The 12,561-nt window shown below is 51.0% G+C and overlaps 1 protein-coding gene across 13 annotated transcripts in view; it reads left to right on the top strand.

Moving 5' to 3' along the window:
* Positions 1-12,561, top strand: part of MICAL2 (microtubule associated monooxygenase, calponin and LIM domain containing 2) — a 203,305-nt gene that overhangs the window by 125,554 nt on the left and 65,190 nt on the right. For 9 of the 13 annotated variants that reach the window (XM_074336000.1, XM_074336004.1, XM_074336003.1 and 6 more), the window contains 4 exons: positions 8,362-8,469; positions 9,453-9,639; positions 10,905-10,993; positions 12,252-12,354. In XM_074336000.1, the coding sequence (XP_074192101.1) occupies positions 8,362-8,469; positions 9,453-9,639; positions 10,905-10,993; positions 12,252-12,354 (487 nt within the window). The remainder of the gene's footprint in view (positions 1-8,361; positions 8,470-9,452; positions 9,640-10,904; positions 10,994-12,251; positions 12,355-12,561) is intronic. The other 4 variants (XM_074336005.1, XM_074336006.1, XM_074336007.1 and 1 more) reach the window with 1 other exon arrangement.

Here is a 12,561-nt window from a genome sequence, read left to right on the forward strand (position 1 = left end):
CTCTGGTTAAGTTGATAATGAAATGCACCATAAACAATTATTAAATTTGGGTTCTGGGGCACTTTTCATGTTTTTCACTTGTCCTCCTCGTACCTAATATTCTGAAAACACTACCAGGCTGGGGTGGGAGAGAGGCAGCCTCCTGGAAAGCTTGGCCCCTGGAATGGACGAGCCTGAAAACGGACATGAAGCCCACTTCTTTAGCTTTTGCTCATGGAAGTAGCTTTGGCGTCCCTTCCCCACAGACTGCGCTCCTCTGAGCACATCCAGTCTGTCTAGTTCCCACCTAGGCTCAGCAGGGGGTGCTGATATCTCCCTATCAGACTTATTGATCGTTTGTTTCCATGCTTAAGTCTGATGCACAAACCAGCTCCCTGCTGTTGCATTAGTGGAAAATTAGGAGTTGTCTCTTGGTATGTAGCTGGGGGTCCCAACCCATCGATCCTCACCACTGTGGGTAAAAGAGTGCAAGTAGAGTCTCCAAGAAAGGAGCAAGGCTTCCAACATGGCTGTGACACATCCCTGGCAAGATAGCAGGAGGTGACATAGAGAAACACAAGCACTTTCTGTCTTCAACTCCACTGACAGTAGCCAAGGCTGAGATGCCTGGCGTCCTGTTCCAGGTCACCCTTTGGCCAGCTGTTTGACCTTCAGTCTGCTGGCCTGTCTGGGCCTCTGTTTTCTCATCAATAAGAAAGTGATTACTGGCTCATGTGATAGTGAGCTGTATGGGTGGAGACTGGCATTTTTGTCATCATCGTCTCCAGGGCTTCAGAGCAGCCTGTTTGCCCTTTCCTGGGGAGTACTTCCTGCTGCGGAAAAGGTCACTGTCGCCCTTGACAGGGTGATGAGAGGGGTGAGGCCCCTGGGCACAGACAGGCAGTGGCTCGTGCTCCTGGCTGGGTAACAGGGCCCACACCTCGCTTGTCTCTGGCCCAGCCCCTCTCTGGCTGGCCCTGGTTGTGGTCCTTCTTTGCCTCTGCTTTTCTTTCATCCTCGGGAAGACCTGGCTGAGTCACTATCTGCTCAGAGCTGAAGGCAGAGCTGGGATGAGAAAAGCCACCACACTTCCCAATTCCCTGCTGTGGTTTACAGTAGGCATTAGTTCTCTAGGTGACAGCAACAGGCAGCATGCCTGGGGACATGTGGGGTTCCGGGTGTGACAGACACTTCCTGTCACTGGGCATACCCCTGTTATATCCTCAGCACACTCCACCAAGGCCCTGGCTGCTTCACTGGCTTATTCAAGCAGCTTTAAACCAACGTCACTCATTAAGCCAATGTGTAAACATGCATTAATTTGACAAATACTTGTTGAACGACAGCTCCATGTCACGTACTTCAGGCTCTTGGGATTTGCATCAATGACCAGGAGTTACCTTCCTGTCCTGATGAGGCTTGCCTCCCAGCAGCGGGAAATAACCAACAATAATATGATATAGAAGTAAATTATGTAAGATGATCCTTCCTATGGAAAAATTAAAGCAGATTACAGGGCCCTGGCGTGTGGGAGAAGAGTAGTCATTGTAATGGGGTAGCAAGAGGGAAAGTGCGAACTGAGCAGGAGCAGAGCCACAGAAGAGAAAACAAAGGTATGGGGAGGAGACCAGGGCCCGGGGCTCCTGCCTCCAGCCCCGTGTTCTCTCCTCTGGGCCATGGAGGTCAAGGGTGAATGGAGGCCTCCTCAGATGGAGCAGCCCAGCAGCTATGTCCATGCAGAGCCTCACACCCAGGCACAGGGAGGGCTTCGGGACGGCCCACCAGGTCCCCTGGCCCCCACCTCTACAGCTTGTTCCTTATTTCTCCCAGGCTGTGCTAGAACAATCGCCCCCTGTTTTGTTTTGTTTGGGAATCCCATCTCCTAAGCCAGTGTTGGCCATCAGCTAGTGGTGTACTTGGGCTATTTTAATAGTTTCCACCCTGATGTGCCTTTCAGTGTGTCCGGGAATGATTGGAGAGCGCTTAGAAAGGGACACCCTAGGACACTTGGCAAGTCACTTACCCTCTCTGTGCCTTAGTTTCTCCATTTGTTAAAACGACCCAGCTTGGACTCGATACCCACTGACCCCTCCAGATCTCACTGTGAAGCCATTGCAGGCAGTGAGAGGCAGAATGGTGAGCTTCTGGGAGAGGATATTGCCAGCTGCACTCCCCACCCCACCCCCACCCCCGACTTCTCTCCCTCCCAACCCCACTCCACCATTGATTCAACACTGGGTTTTGCACATGCAGAACGGCCAGAGTGATGGTCTCCTCTGAGAACACAATTAGCTGCCTCTTAAAGTAGGTGACAACGCAGTGACACAGTTTCATTCAGTTTTGGTAGAACTGAGGGAACCTCCCTCCTGGAAAGAGCATGGGGTCTTAATGCTTCTTCTCAACAGACTATGAGCTGCTCTCATTGCCTAGTCACCCAAGTTTGCCTCAATTCAGGGGAGCCAGAGGAAGGAAAGTGCACTTGGAAACTGATGCTTAGTCCTCGGCGACCTCCTGGCAGGCTGCATGTCTCTGTTCCTGCCCTAGAGCCCTACACGACAATTCTGAGGACCCAGGGATAATCAGTCACTTCCTCATGAGAACACACGTAGCCAAACATGCCACGAGGAGCAAGTGTTACTCACAGGCACGCAAACGTGGGTCACCAAAGCTGCCTTCAGATTACACTTGCCCACCCTCTCACATTGACATTGCGCCTTAAAGTTCAGAGTGATCCTGCTGGGTTTTTGTTTGTTTGTTTGTTTTCTGGCCTGAACAATTACAGGGAATCTTGGGGACCTCTCATTTATGGCCCAGATCCTTACCCCAGAGTCTTATCTTTCAAGACCTTAGACTATGGAATCATGTCCAGTTTTGTGTTCTCAGCACCATTTGACTCATCCATCCCATCAAACCAGCCTGGTATCAACCCCCAATCATCTATGAATTAATTTCTTTCCTTAAGAAGGGAGGCCGCTGCCCATTTGGCCTCTGCCATAGGCTGGTGAGCAAAGATGGCGGCTGAATGTTTGTACAAGTGAGTGAGAAGGATGGCCTCACTGGGCGGGGAACTGTGGTTTAGTCCTCCTAGGTCAGAAGAGCAATGTACATTGCAAAAGGAGCTTTCTCTACTCTTGGGGGTGTTTGTTTTAGAACTGGATTTGCAGGGTTTACTCTATATATTTGCATATTAGAGGGAAGCTGGGCAGTTTTGGCTGGGTAACCTGCCTTTGTTTCATCTGTCCCCGGATAGGTCTCAAGGCTGCCTCCAACCTCATTGTTCTTTTCTGTGTCCTAGGGGTAGAGCCAGGCAGCTTTAGGGGTAGAGCCAGGCAGCTTTTTGGATGGTGTCCGGCACGCATCCCAGCCTGGGGGGCTTTTAATATGCACAGTGCTGGTATGTCTCAGGGAAGCAGGGTATTGTAGGGAGAAGGTTATGTGCTTGGAGTCACACTTGGGGGCAGAACGTCAAGTACTGTGGGACCTTGGACTTCTCCGCACCTTTGTATCCTAATCTGTAGAATGGAGGCGACAGCAGCTACTGCTGAGGGTGACTGGAGTGATGCAACGACCTAGCCTATGGCGAAAATGCCTGAAGTATCCAGTAAATATGCTCTTTCCCAAGTGGAGGAGAATTCTGGAAGGAAGCTCATTTGCCCAAAGTGCATGTTGATGCCTCTCTTTCTAAAGGCAAAGAAGTCACTTTTAGGTTTCTATTTCTAACCGAGCCACTTAGGAACCTCAGTGCTGCCTCAGGTGATTTAGAGTCGCCTTGAATCTCAGCAGCTCTGGTTGCGAAGGGGGTTATACGACCCACCTTACAAGGGCCATGAGGGTACATATGTGCCTGTAATCAGCAGCACGGTTTCTGGTACCAGGGGACAAAAGCACAGATATGGGTTCCCACGGTGAAGTCACAGTCCCAAAGGCCTGTGTGTCTCAGCTCTGAGCATGGAACATCCAGACCCTTTCCCACAAGGAGGTTTCCATCCTTTTCCTCCCTTTCCGTTACCGTTGGCATATGGCTGAACACTCAGGTCCACCAGCCTGTCCTCTGATGTTTCTCATGTAGGGACTCCTCAGTGAGGAATGTTCCTGCAGGCCCAGGAGACGTCCTCTGGCCCTGCCTGTGGGAAGCTCCCCCTTTCATGAACCCCCAACTCTGAGGCCCTGGACGCTCCACTCTCACCCCGCCTGACCCGTGTGAGCGTCATGATGCTCACAGCAGGCCAGGTGGTCACTGGTCACAGGTGGCCCAGCTCTGTGGAGAAGTACAGCCTGGACGCCTGAGTTCCAAGCCCAAGGGGGGAAGTTACCATCGTTTGGACATAAAAGGGCCCAGGAGCCTGCTTCCTGTGCCAGGAGTGTAGCGAGGACCATGGCAGGGTCATGACATAAGGGGATGCAAACCAGGGATAAGATGGGCCAAGTTGAAGAAGGGTGAGAAAAGCTCCAACATCCAGTCAAGAACCCTATTCCAAGCAGGGAGTGACAGGATTGCCTCAGGAATGCCTGCTTGTGGAGGTGCAGCCATCTTCTGCAGCCTCTGGCGACGGTGCTTATGACAAGATACATCACCATGTTAGTATCTGGGTTTACTCAGGGGAGAGAAGCCAGTGCACTCGTCCTGGGTGGATCACATCATTCTTACTCCCAGAACCCAAGCCACTGGAAGTTCCCCTAGTATAGGCCATCTAAGAGAGGAAAAGAAGTCCTAGAACATGGAAATGTGAAGCTGCACCAATGGTGGCACTTTGGACTTGTTAACTGTCTTCCAAGTGCTCATGGTGTCAATAATGCATCCTGCTGGGAGCCCAGTGCCATGTGAGACACAGCCCAGATTCTTTAATGACTCTCTTTGGCACCCCTGCTAGGATGGTGGTGATTTTACATCTCCCCATTTTACAGATGAGAAAGCTGAGGCTCCCAGAGGGGAATGGTGTATGTGAGGTTAATCTAATATAATGTGAGATAATGGACCTCCTGAATTGTTAAACCATTCCAACATGCTCTAACTAATTAGCTGAAAAATAATTAGAATGCACAGTGAAGGAAAGGTAATGCGAAATACCCCAATTCTTTAATTTGACAAGAATATTAAAAGATACCTAAAGGGTTACAAAAAAAAACAGTCCCGTACTCTCCAAAATTACCAGTTCTTATAAAACTAGTGACTGGGACATGATCATTTTTAACCAAATCATCTGATTGGCCAACTTTGCATTTGGACATACGATTCCCAGCCACATCATAAGGTCCCCTCTTGACCAACCCCCCCCAAGAACATGTGTGACTTGCCTTTCAGTGCATGAATCTCCTTGTTGAGAACCTGTGGATCTTTCTCTGGGGTCAATACCAGGCTGAGTTTTCTGGACATTTCTCCATGAGTGGAACATCTGTCTTTCTCAGGATCCCAAGAGCCTGGTAATTTCCCAGTCAACTAGAGCAGTGCTACTCAAAGAGTGGTCCACGAGCAGGCAGTGGTCTGAGGACCCAATGAGCACAGCAAGTGAGAGCAAGCGTTAGACACTTGCAGGACAATGTGACATCGCCACACAGCCAAGTGTGTGATCGTATGCCTAGTCACCCCCTTGTATCGTATTCAAAAGTTTCAGGCCCCAAGGGATTAGAGGTTAAAAAGAAGAAGCAAAAACTGGTCATTTGGCACTGAGAGTGTGAGGAGCACTGAGCTCGCACAAGTCCAGCTGGTCACGTCCTGACTCTCACGGTGTCAGGAAACAAGATAACCCACATCCCAACAGTCATGTTCACCTTCTCTCTGGTCTTTAGGGTGGGCTTAAAGGGCCCCCTCTCACCCCTTGAGACAAGTTCTCCATCACCTGGTCTCCTAGTGACCCTTCCAGGAAGTCCCCCATGCAACTCTTGGTATTGGCCACTGGGGATTCTGGGATGGTTTCCGTCAGGTTGGGACGGGTATGTAGGAGACCCACTGCTGATTTCCTTAAGGATGCTTTCATTTCATTATTCTTAAGAAAGCCGCTGTCACACAGAGAGGGTGCAGACGCAACTGGGAGAAAGGAATCTTTTGGGCCCGTAATGAAAGACCAGGTGTGGTCTTCACCCTTCATCCCCTGGCCAGGTGACTGGATAGTGCCCTGCTGGTAGGACAACTGAGCCAGCTCAAAACTGCAGATGTGTTTGGGCAACACCCGCCAGCCATCTCCCAACCCCTCTGCATGCTTCTGGGATCGCTCCCTGAGTCAGGATTGTGCACAAGCTCAGAGCACAAGTGCTTATTAGCTTAATTAATAAGGTCTCATTAGGGATTTGTATTTAAAGCCCCAGAAAGTATAGTCTCAATCTCTGCTAACTCAGGGGAGGCATTACTTGCCCATGGGTGCTCAACATTGCCCTGGTGCCTTTGTGGAGAAGCACCACAGAGCCAGTCCACACCCCGGCCAGTGGAGGCGGCCACACAAGGGTAGGGTGGGCAGGGAGGTAAATCTGACCTCCCTTTTTTATTTTGATAGAAACCCAGGAAGTACTTAGTATTCTACAGCCCCCTCTGAGGGGCCTGTTTTGGGGGCTTCAGGGAGATGGAACATCGGGCAAACAGTGGTGTATTGTCCTAAGCCGGTACACCTGAACGTTTCTTGAAAGTAGGAGCCAAGTTTCTTGGCATTTGTGAAATCTTGAAAATGGCAAAGTATGCTTGGAAGTGGACTCCTGATCTCTCCCAGGCTGGGCCAGCTTGTGGGACGGGCTGGGAGCAGAGGAGTGACCGGCCTGGCAGCTGCTTCTCCTGGGAAGGGGCAGGCTTTATAAAGTCAGGAGGTCCCATCTGTCTGAGTCGTAGGATTAGACTCCCCTGGCAGGCCTACAGCCACATTCTCTACCGTCCCCCAGAGCCACACACAGTCTGAAGTGACAGATCCAAAGTTGCCGTTAGGTTGGGGCCATCTTAATGAGAAAGGGAGTGTCTCAGGGTCGTCCTTCTCCCCAGCCTGTTTGGCACCCCCTCCCATTCATTTCCTTGTGGTCCCTGTGCTTTTGCTGGAATCCAATGAGTTGGTCTCAGTTTCTGAGCATGGGCACCGCTACCAGGAGGTGGGAGCGGTGGGAGCCTCTGCTGCCATTTGCTTTGCTGTTCCCTGAACTTCCTGCTGTGTATTTGAGGCTTTCGGTTCTGGAATTCGATGTGGCCTTCCAAAAGTAGTCTTGGATTTAGCTTGAGGGCTTTCTTCACCCACACACAGGTCCTTGGAATGGCCATCAGCCTGTGCAGAGGGCCCAGTTGCAGCACTCTCTGCTATATCTCCCAGAGGCTGGGGAGTGTCTGGTGCCTCCCTCCCTCCAGGGTCATGGGGTCAGGAACAGCATTTACAGACTCTCATCCTGTGCATGTTTGTTTCCCTGCAGAGGAGACTGCAGCGTTCTCAGGTGGTTTTTCAGAGCTGGTGGGGGAAGGGGGAGCAGGCTGGGTTTGTTGGGGGTGCATGTGTAATTGGGCCATGTCTGCTTAGGCTGCCAGCTCCTACCCCTTCCCTAGCTCCTGGACACATTGCAGGGGATCCAGGCACTTAGAGGCAGGCAGGCATGAGCTATGATGCCCTCAGGGGCACAGGCATCCACACCCCATCAGGCTGTGGTCCCTGGGGCCCACATGGAACTGCCCCCGCCCCACTCTGGGCTGGCTGTTCCCGGCACCAGCTCCGGGGCCCTCTGGGCACTGCCACCTCCACCTGCCCGCTGGGGGCCGGCTTCATTCCCATCCCATTTTACTAGACGAGAAAACTGAGCTCAGTGGAGAGCTTTGTGCCTGGTCTCAGAATCGGCTCGTGGTAGAGAAGGGTCCTAACCCTTCAGCTGTCTATCTGTGAGGTCTTGGTTCCTTAGCTCGTTGTCACCTTTGCTCGGCTTCTGTGCCTCTCAGGCTCTGGAGGCTTTGGTGACACAGGTGCAAATGCACTTTTGCAGTGGTGACTGGGCCAAGCAGTCCAAGCTGTCCCAGCTGCTGATGAGAGAGGCTGTGTGGAGGTGCCCGGGTGGGGGTCAGGAGGCCAGAGTCAAGTCCTGAATCTTGCATTTATTTGCTGAGTGGTGGTCGATAGTTTCTTCCTCTCTCTCGATTTGTTTATCCTGCCTGTGCACCGAGAAACTCGATTGACTCCTGAAAGCCCCCAGCGAATGTAGTTCTGAGTCGCCTGGCCCACCCAGGGCTATAGGCTTCCATTTCTGTCCTCTGCTCCAGCTCCAGAGCTCCCCTGCCTGCTCCTGGCTGGTTTTACCTCTCCTAGGATGTCGGGTGCTGTTTGCATGTGGGTGTGGAGCCCTCTCCCACATCCAACCTGTCTGTGTTTTCCTTCTCAGTGCTAACTGGCCTTACCTTTGTCTCTGTCTCTTCTACCTCTGCTCTTGGGGTAGCTGACGGTAGGGAAAGTGTCCAGCGGAATAGGGGCCGCAGCTGAAGTCCTGGTCAATCTGTACATGAACGATCACAGACCTAAGGCCCAGGCCACCTCTCCAGACCTGGTAAGGACACACACCCCTCAGCCTTTGACCACAGATACTGGCCCTGGCCCTTCCGAGGCGCCCCTTCCCCTGAACAAGAGGGGCTGAGTCAGAGCAGAGTTGGAGGGAGGCTGTATTTCCTTAAAGACAAACCTCACTAGGCTCCCTTGGGGGTGGTTGCACAAGGCAGAGCATCTTCCCTGCTGTCTGGGGCTCTGGAGAACTCAGTGAAAAGGCCAGACCAGGCCGTCCACATAGTCAGACATCCCTTACTATCAATATTTAGTGTCCAAGCTAAGTAGCCCTTTTGCACTGGATTCAGAATTCAGTAATAGAGAAGCACCATTTTCCTTTGATTTCTCCCCTTCTCCAAGTGAGGCCTCTCCCGCCATCCCTAGTGAGCTGAGCTGACAGTTCCTTTGGTGTCCTTTTGGCACATGCCCCTGGAATGACCCAGGTGCCCCCTGCCCTAGCCCTGGCTCTCTCCCCCCTTGCATTTAGAAAATTGACTGGCTGCCTGGTGGGCCCTGGGACACAGCTTCTCCCTTTTCTGCCATTCTGTTGAACAGTTCTGATGCCAAAATCTTTCCTAACCTAAGTCAGTGACCTCCCTCGAGACCCAGGCAAACACTAACCCCTGGGACAGAGTCCTGGGGAGAGCTTCACTGGGCAGGTATATTTGTGAGGGGTGCCCACTGCATTAGACCAGGAGGCATCACTCCCAAAACCTGAGTGGCCAGCTTAGGGCACAGCCCGTCCCAGAGCTGCCTTATGCCTGGACGCACCATTCACAGCAGCACTGCAGGTTTTGGGTGTGTGTTGGGAGCATATATTCCCACACTCATTCGTTGCTGCAGTGCCTGCAGTGACGTGAGCAGCAAACAGGAGCCCAGGAGCTCCCCATGATTCAGGTTGGAATTTCTAAAAGCCTAAGCCTCACATTTGAAGATGCAGCACAAGCCCTAACACACTGCTCTTCTCTCTGGATGCCCTGTGCTCCCCAGGAAACTATTCGAAAGGTGTTTCCTCTGAACCTGGGTGGCAGTGACACCTGTTACTTCTGTAAGAAGCGCGTGTACGTGATGGAGCGGCTGAGCGCAGAGGGCCACTTCTTCCACCGAGAGTGTTTCCGCTGCAGTGTGTGTGCTACCACCTTGCGCCTGGCCGCCTACGCCTTCGATGGTGATGAAGGTAACCCTGTTCCCCCAGGGACAGCGTTGGTCCCTCTGGAGGCTCCAGGATGCCCAATGCTTCCGGGGAGTACAGTGTCTTCCTTCAGGAAAGCTGTTCAGGAAGGTGGGAGGGAGCTCCTCTAGAGAGAGAGGCTGCCTATGGTGGGCAGGAGCTCCTGGGGGAAGATGAAGCTGCCAGTGCTGGTGTACCGACCGTGGAGGGCGCCTGCTGTGTGCCAAGAGCTTTGTGTATGTTTTCTTATGTAGTCTCACCACCTTCCATCACCCCTGTGTGGTCGAGAAACACATGCCCAGCACCGCACCACTCACGTAATAAGGGTTCAATAAAGGATGGCATATGAATGTTATTTATAAAGTCTATATTATTAGAAAAACCATAGTAGTAACATCTGTTCTGACAAGTGGCCAATCAGAGGTTATCGATGAAGGAATTGCACTCATTGGAATGAGTGATTATTTTCCAGTTTTCAGCACTTGATATTTGCACTGTTCAATATGAGAAGCAGTATAACACATTGCTCGTGATTTCATACCCTCAAACAAAACTTCCAGGTTCTGTCCTCTAACCTCCTGGTCACTCAGTTTCCCCATCTGTAAAATAATAATAATAATAATAATAGTAATAATACTTAGCTCGTAAGGTTGTTGTGAGGGTTGATGAGTTAAATCATGGGAAGTATTTAGAATAGTACCTGGTATACTGAGGCCTACATAAATTTTTCCTATTGTAATCATTATTCCCATCACTTGTTATTGTTGTAACGGTGAGCAAAGAAAGCTTTTCTGGAAGGCGCCCAATAGTCCTGGGCAGTGGCCAGTGGCCCAGTATGTGTCTCTTCTGGGCTTTGCCTCCCCATCACTGCTGCCATCTGTTCTGAGCCTTTCCCACCCTTAGGGGTCCCAGAAAAAGAAGCCAGAAATATTGCTGCTGTTCAGAGCTGTCCATTTTGCTGCTTGGCAACTGGCTTTGGGAAGAGACTTGGCCTCGCTTTGGTTTGGGAAGTATCCGAGGGTTTCAGCCCCATCCCTGGGAGTCCCTGTGGCTGCAGCCTGCCTCTGAGGCAGCAAAGTGTCCTGTGCTTCATCCCAGTGCCACTTCTTTAATACAAGTGACAGAAACCACTTCCCAAGTATGAGCTGTCATGGGTTTGTTTCCATTATCGGCGTTTTCTGACCTAGACAGTGGCGAGCACTTGCCTTCTGTCTGCCATGCCTCTGGCTCGCAAGAGGAAAACCTTTGTGCATGTGTGTTTCTTTTCACAGGCAAGTTTTTCTGCAAGCCTCATTTCACTCACTGTAAAACCAATACTCAGCAACGAAAGAGACGGGCAGAGTTGAAGCAACAAAGAGAGGTGCGTTTTGTCTTGAAAGGGCTCGTGAAATGGAAGGCCCCTTGATAGGAGATGGTTTTCAAGGGTTCTTCCATGTTAGACGAAGGTTTCTGGCCCTGGAGAGACGGAGGAAGAAGAGGGCTCTTCTCCCCGGTGTGAAGGGTCCCTTTGCCTCAGTCTGTTCAGCTGGCCTCTGGGGTATGTCCCACCAGATGCCAGCTCCCAGGTGAGTGGCTGTGCTGGCCTCTCATGAGAAGCCCAGAAGAGCTTTCCTGTCCACCAGGGATGAAACCATATGTTCAGCCACGCAAAAGTTCATCCCCTCATGGTCCTCCCCTCATGGTCCTCCGTGTCGTGTCTTTTCCCCACACTCCCCCCATGTGACCACAGGACAATGTTTGCAGGGATGCCTGGTATGGAGCCGACCTTTACCATGGTTTCCAAGTCCTTTCCCCAAGTTCTTGAATGTCATCAAAGTGACAAGCCTGCTGGATGTATGGACGGCTCCTTATAGCGCCCCCTCTGGCAGCTCCTAGCAATACCTTCCACTGCTTGATTCATCACCACCACCAGCAAAGACCCACGACATAACAGCTTTTTTCCAATTACTCATTAATATAGGCTTAATGTAGAAAAATGGGTAAATAAATGACAATATATAAAGAAAGGTAAATCACCCATCATCACTCTATCCTGAGAAAACCATAGTTATTCTGTAACATTTCCTTTCAGACTTCTTTCTATGTGAATGTATTTTAACCTCGTTGCAATCCTATTGCTATAGTTTTATATCCTTCCTTTTTCACTAACACTGTATCGAGAACAGTTTCCCACAACATTAAACATTCTTTTGGAGCATAATTTTTGATGCCTGTAAAAAAATGGTAGGTAATTTATTTAACGAGCCCCATATTGGTGGGCGTTTGTATTGTTCAATATTTTTACCTTATACATATTTTTACATCGAACATCTCTGTGTGCACATCCTTACCTATATTTCAAATTATTCACTTAGGATAAATCAATAATAGGATTGCGGAGTCAAAGGACAGGGGTTTTGAAGGCTCATTGAGCTCTATAGTCAATTTGCCCCCCCAGGAAAGTCACGCCCATATTCAGTCCCCCCTTCAGCAGTACATGGGCCTTGAGATTATTGGGGGGGAGGGGAGAGGGCACTGGGCCTGCCAAGTTCTATTTTTATTGGTTCTCTCCGTCAGCTTCCTTTAAGGGGTCTCTGTGAGTATCATGGATTAAATACCCTCCCTTTGATCTTTCTCAGGAGGAGGGGATGTGGAAGGAGCAAGAAGCCCCTCGCCGAGACCCTCCCACGGAAAGCTCTTGCGCAGCTGCTGCCATTGGCTCACCAGCAGGCAGCCCCCCAGGTATCACCACTTCCTCCTTTAGGAAGGTGCTAAGCTGGCCTCTCATGCCATGGGGCCTGCTTCACATTCCCCGGAGCCTGCTTAACTGGATTCGGGGACTCCTGCGCGCCGCCGGCCAGCATTTCAGGGACAATGCTTACAACTACTGCTACACGTACGAGCTCCTAAGCCTCGGGCTGCCCCTCCTGTGGGTGTTCTCCGAGGTCC

Source organism: Rhinolophus sinicus, linkage group LG06 (assembly GCF_036562045.2).
Source record: "Rhinolophus sinicus isolate RSC01 linkage group LG06, ASM3656204v1, whole genome shotgun sequence".
NCBI classification, from domain to species: domain Eukaryota; kingdom Metazoa; phylum Chordata; class Mammalia; order Chiroptera; family Rhinolophidae; genus Rhinolophus; species Rhinolophus sinicus.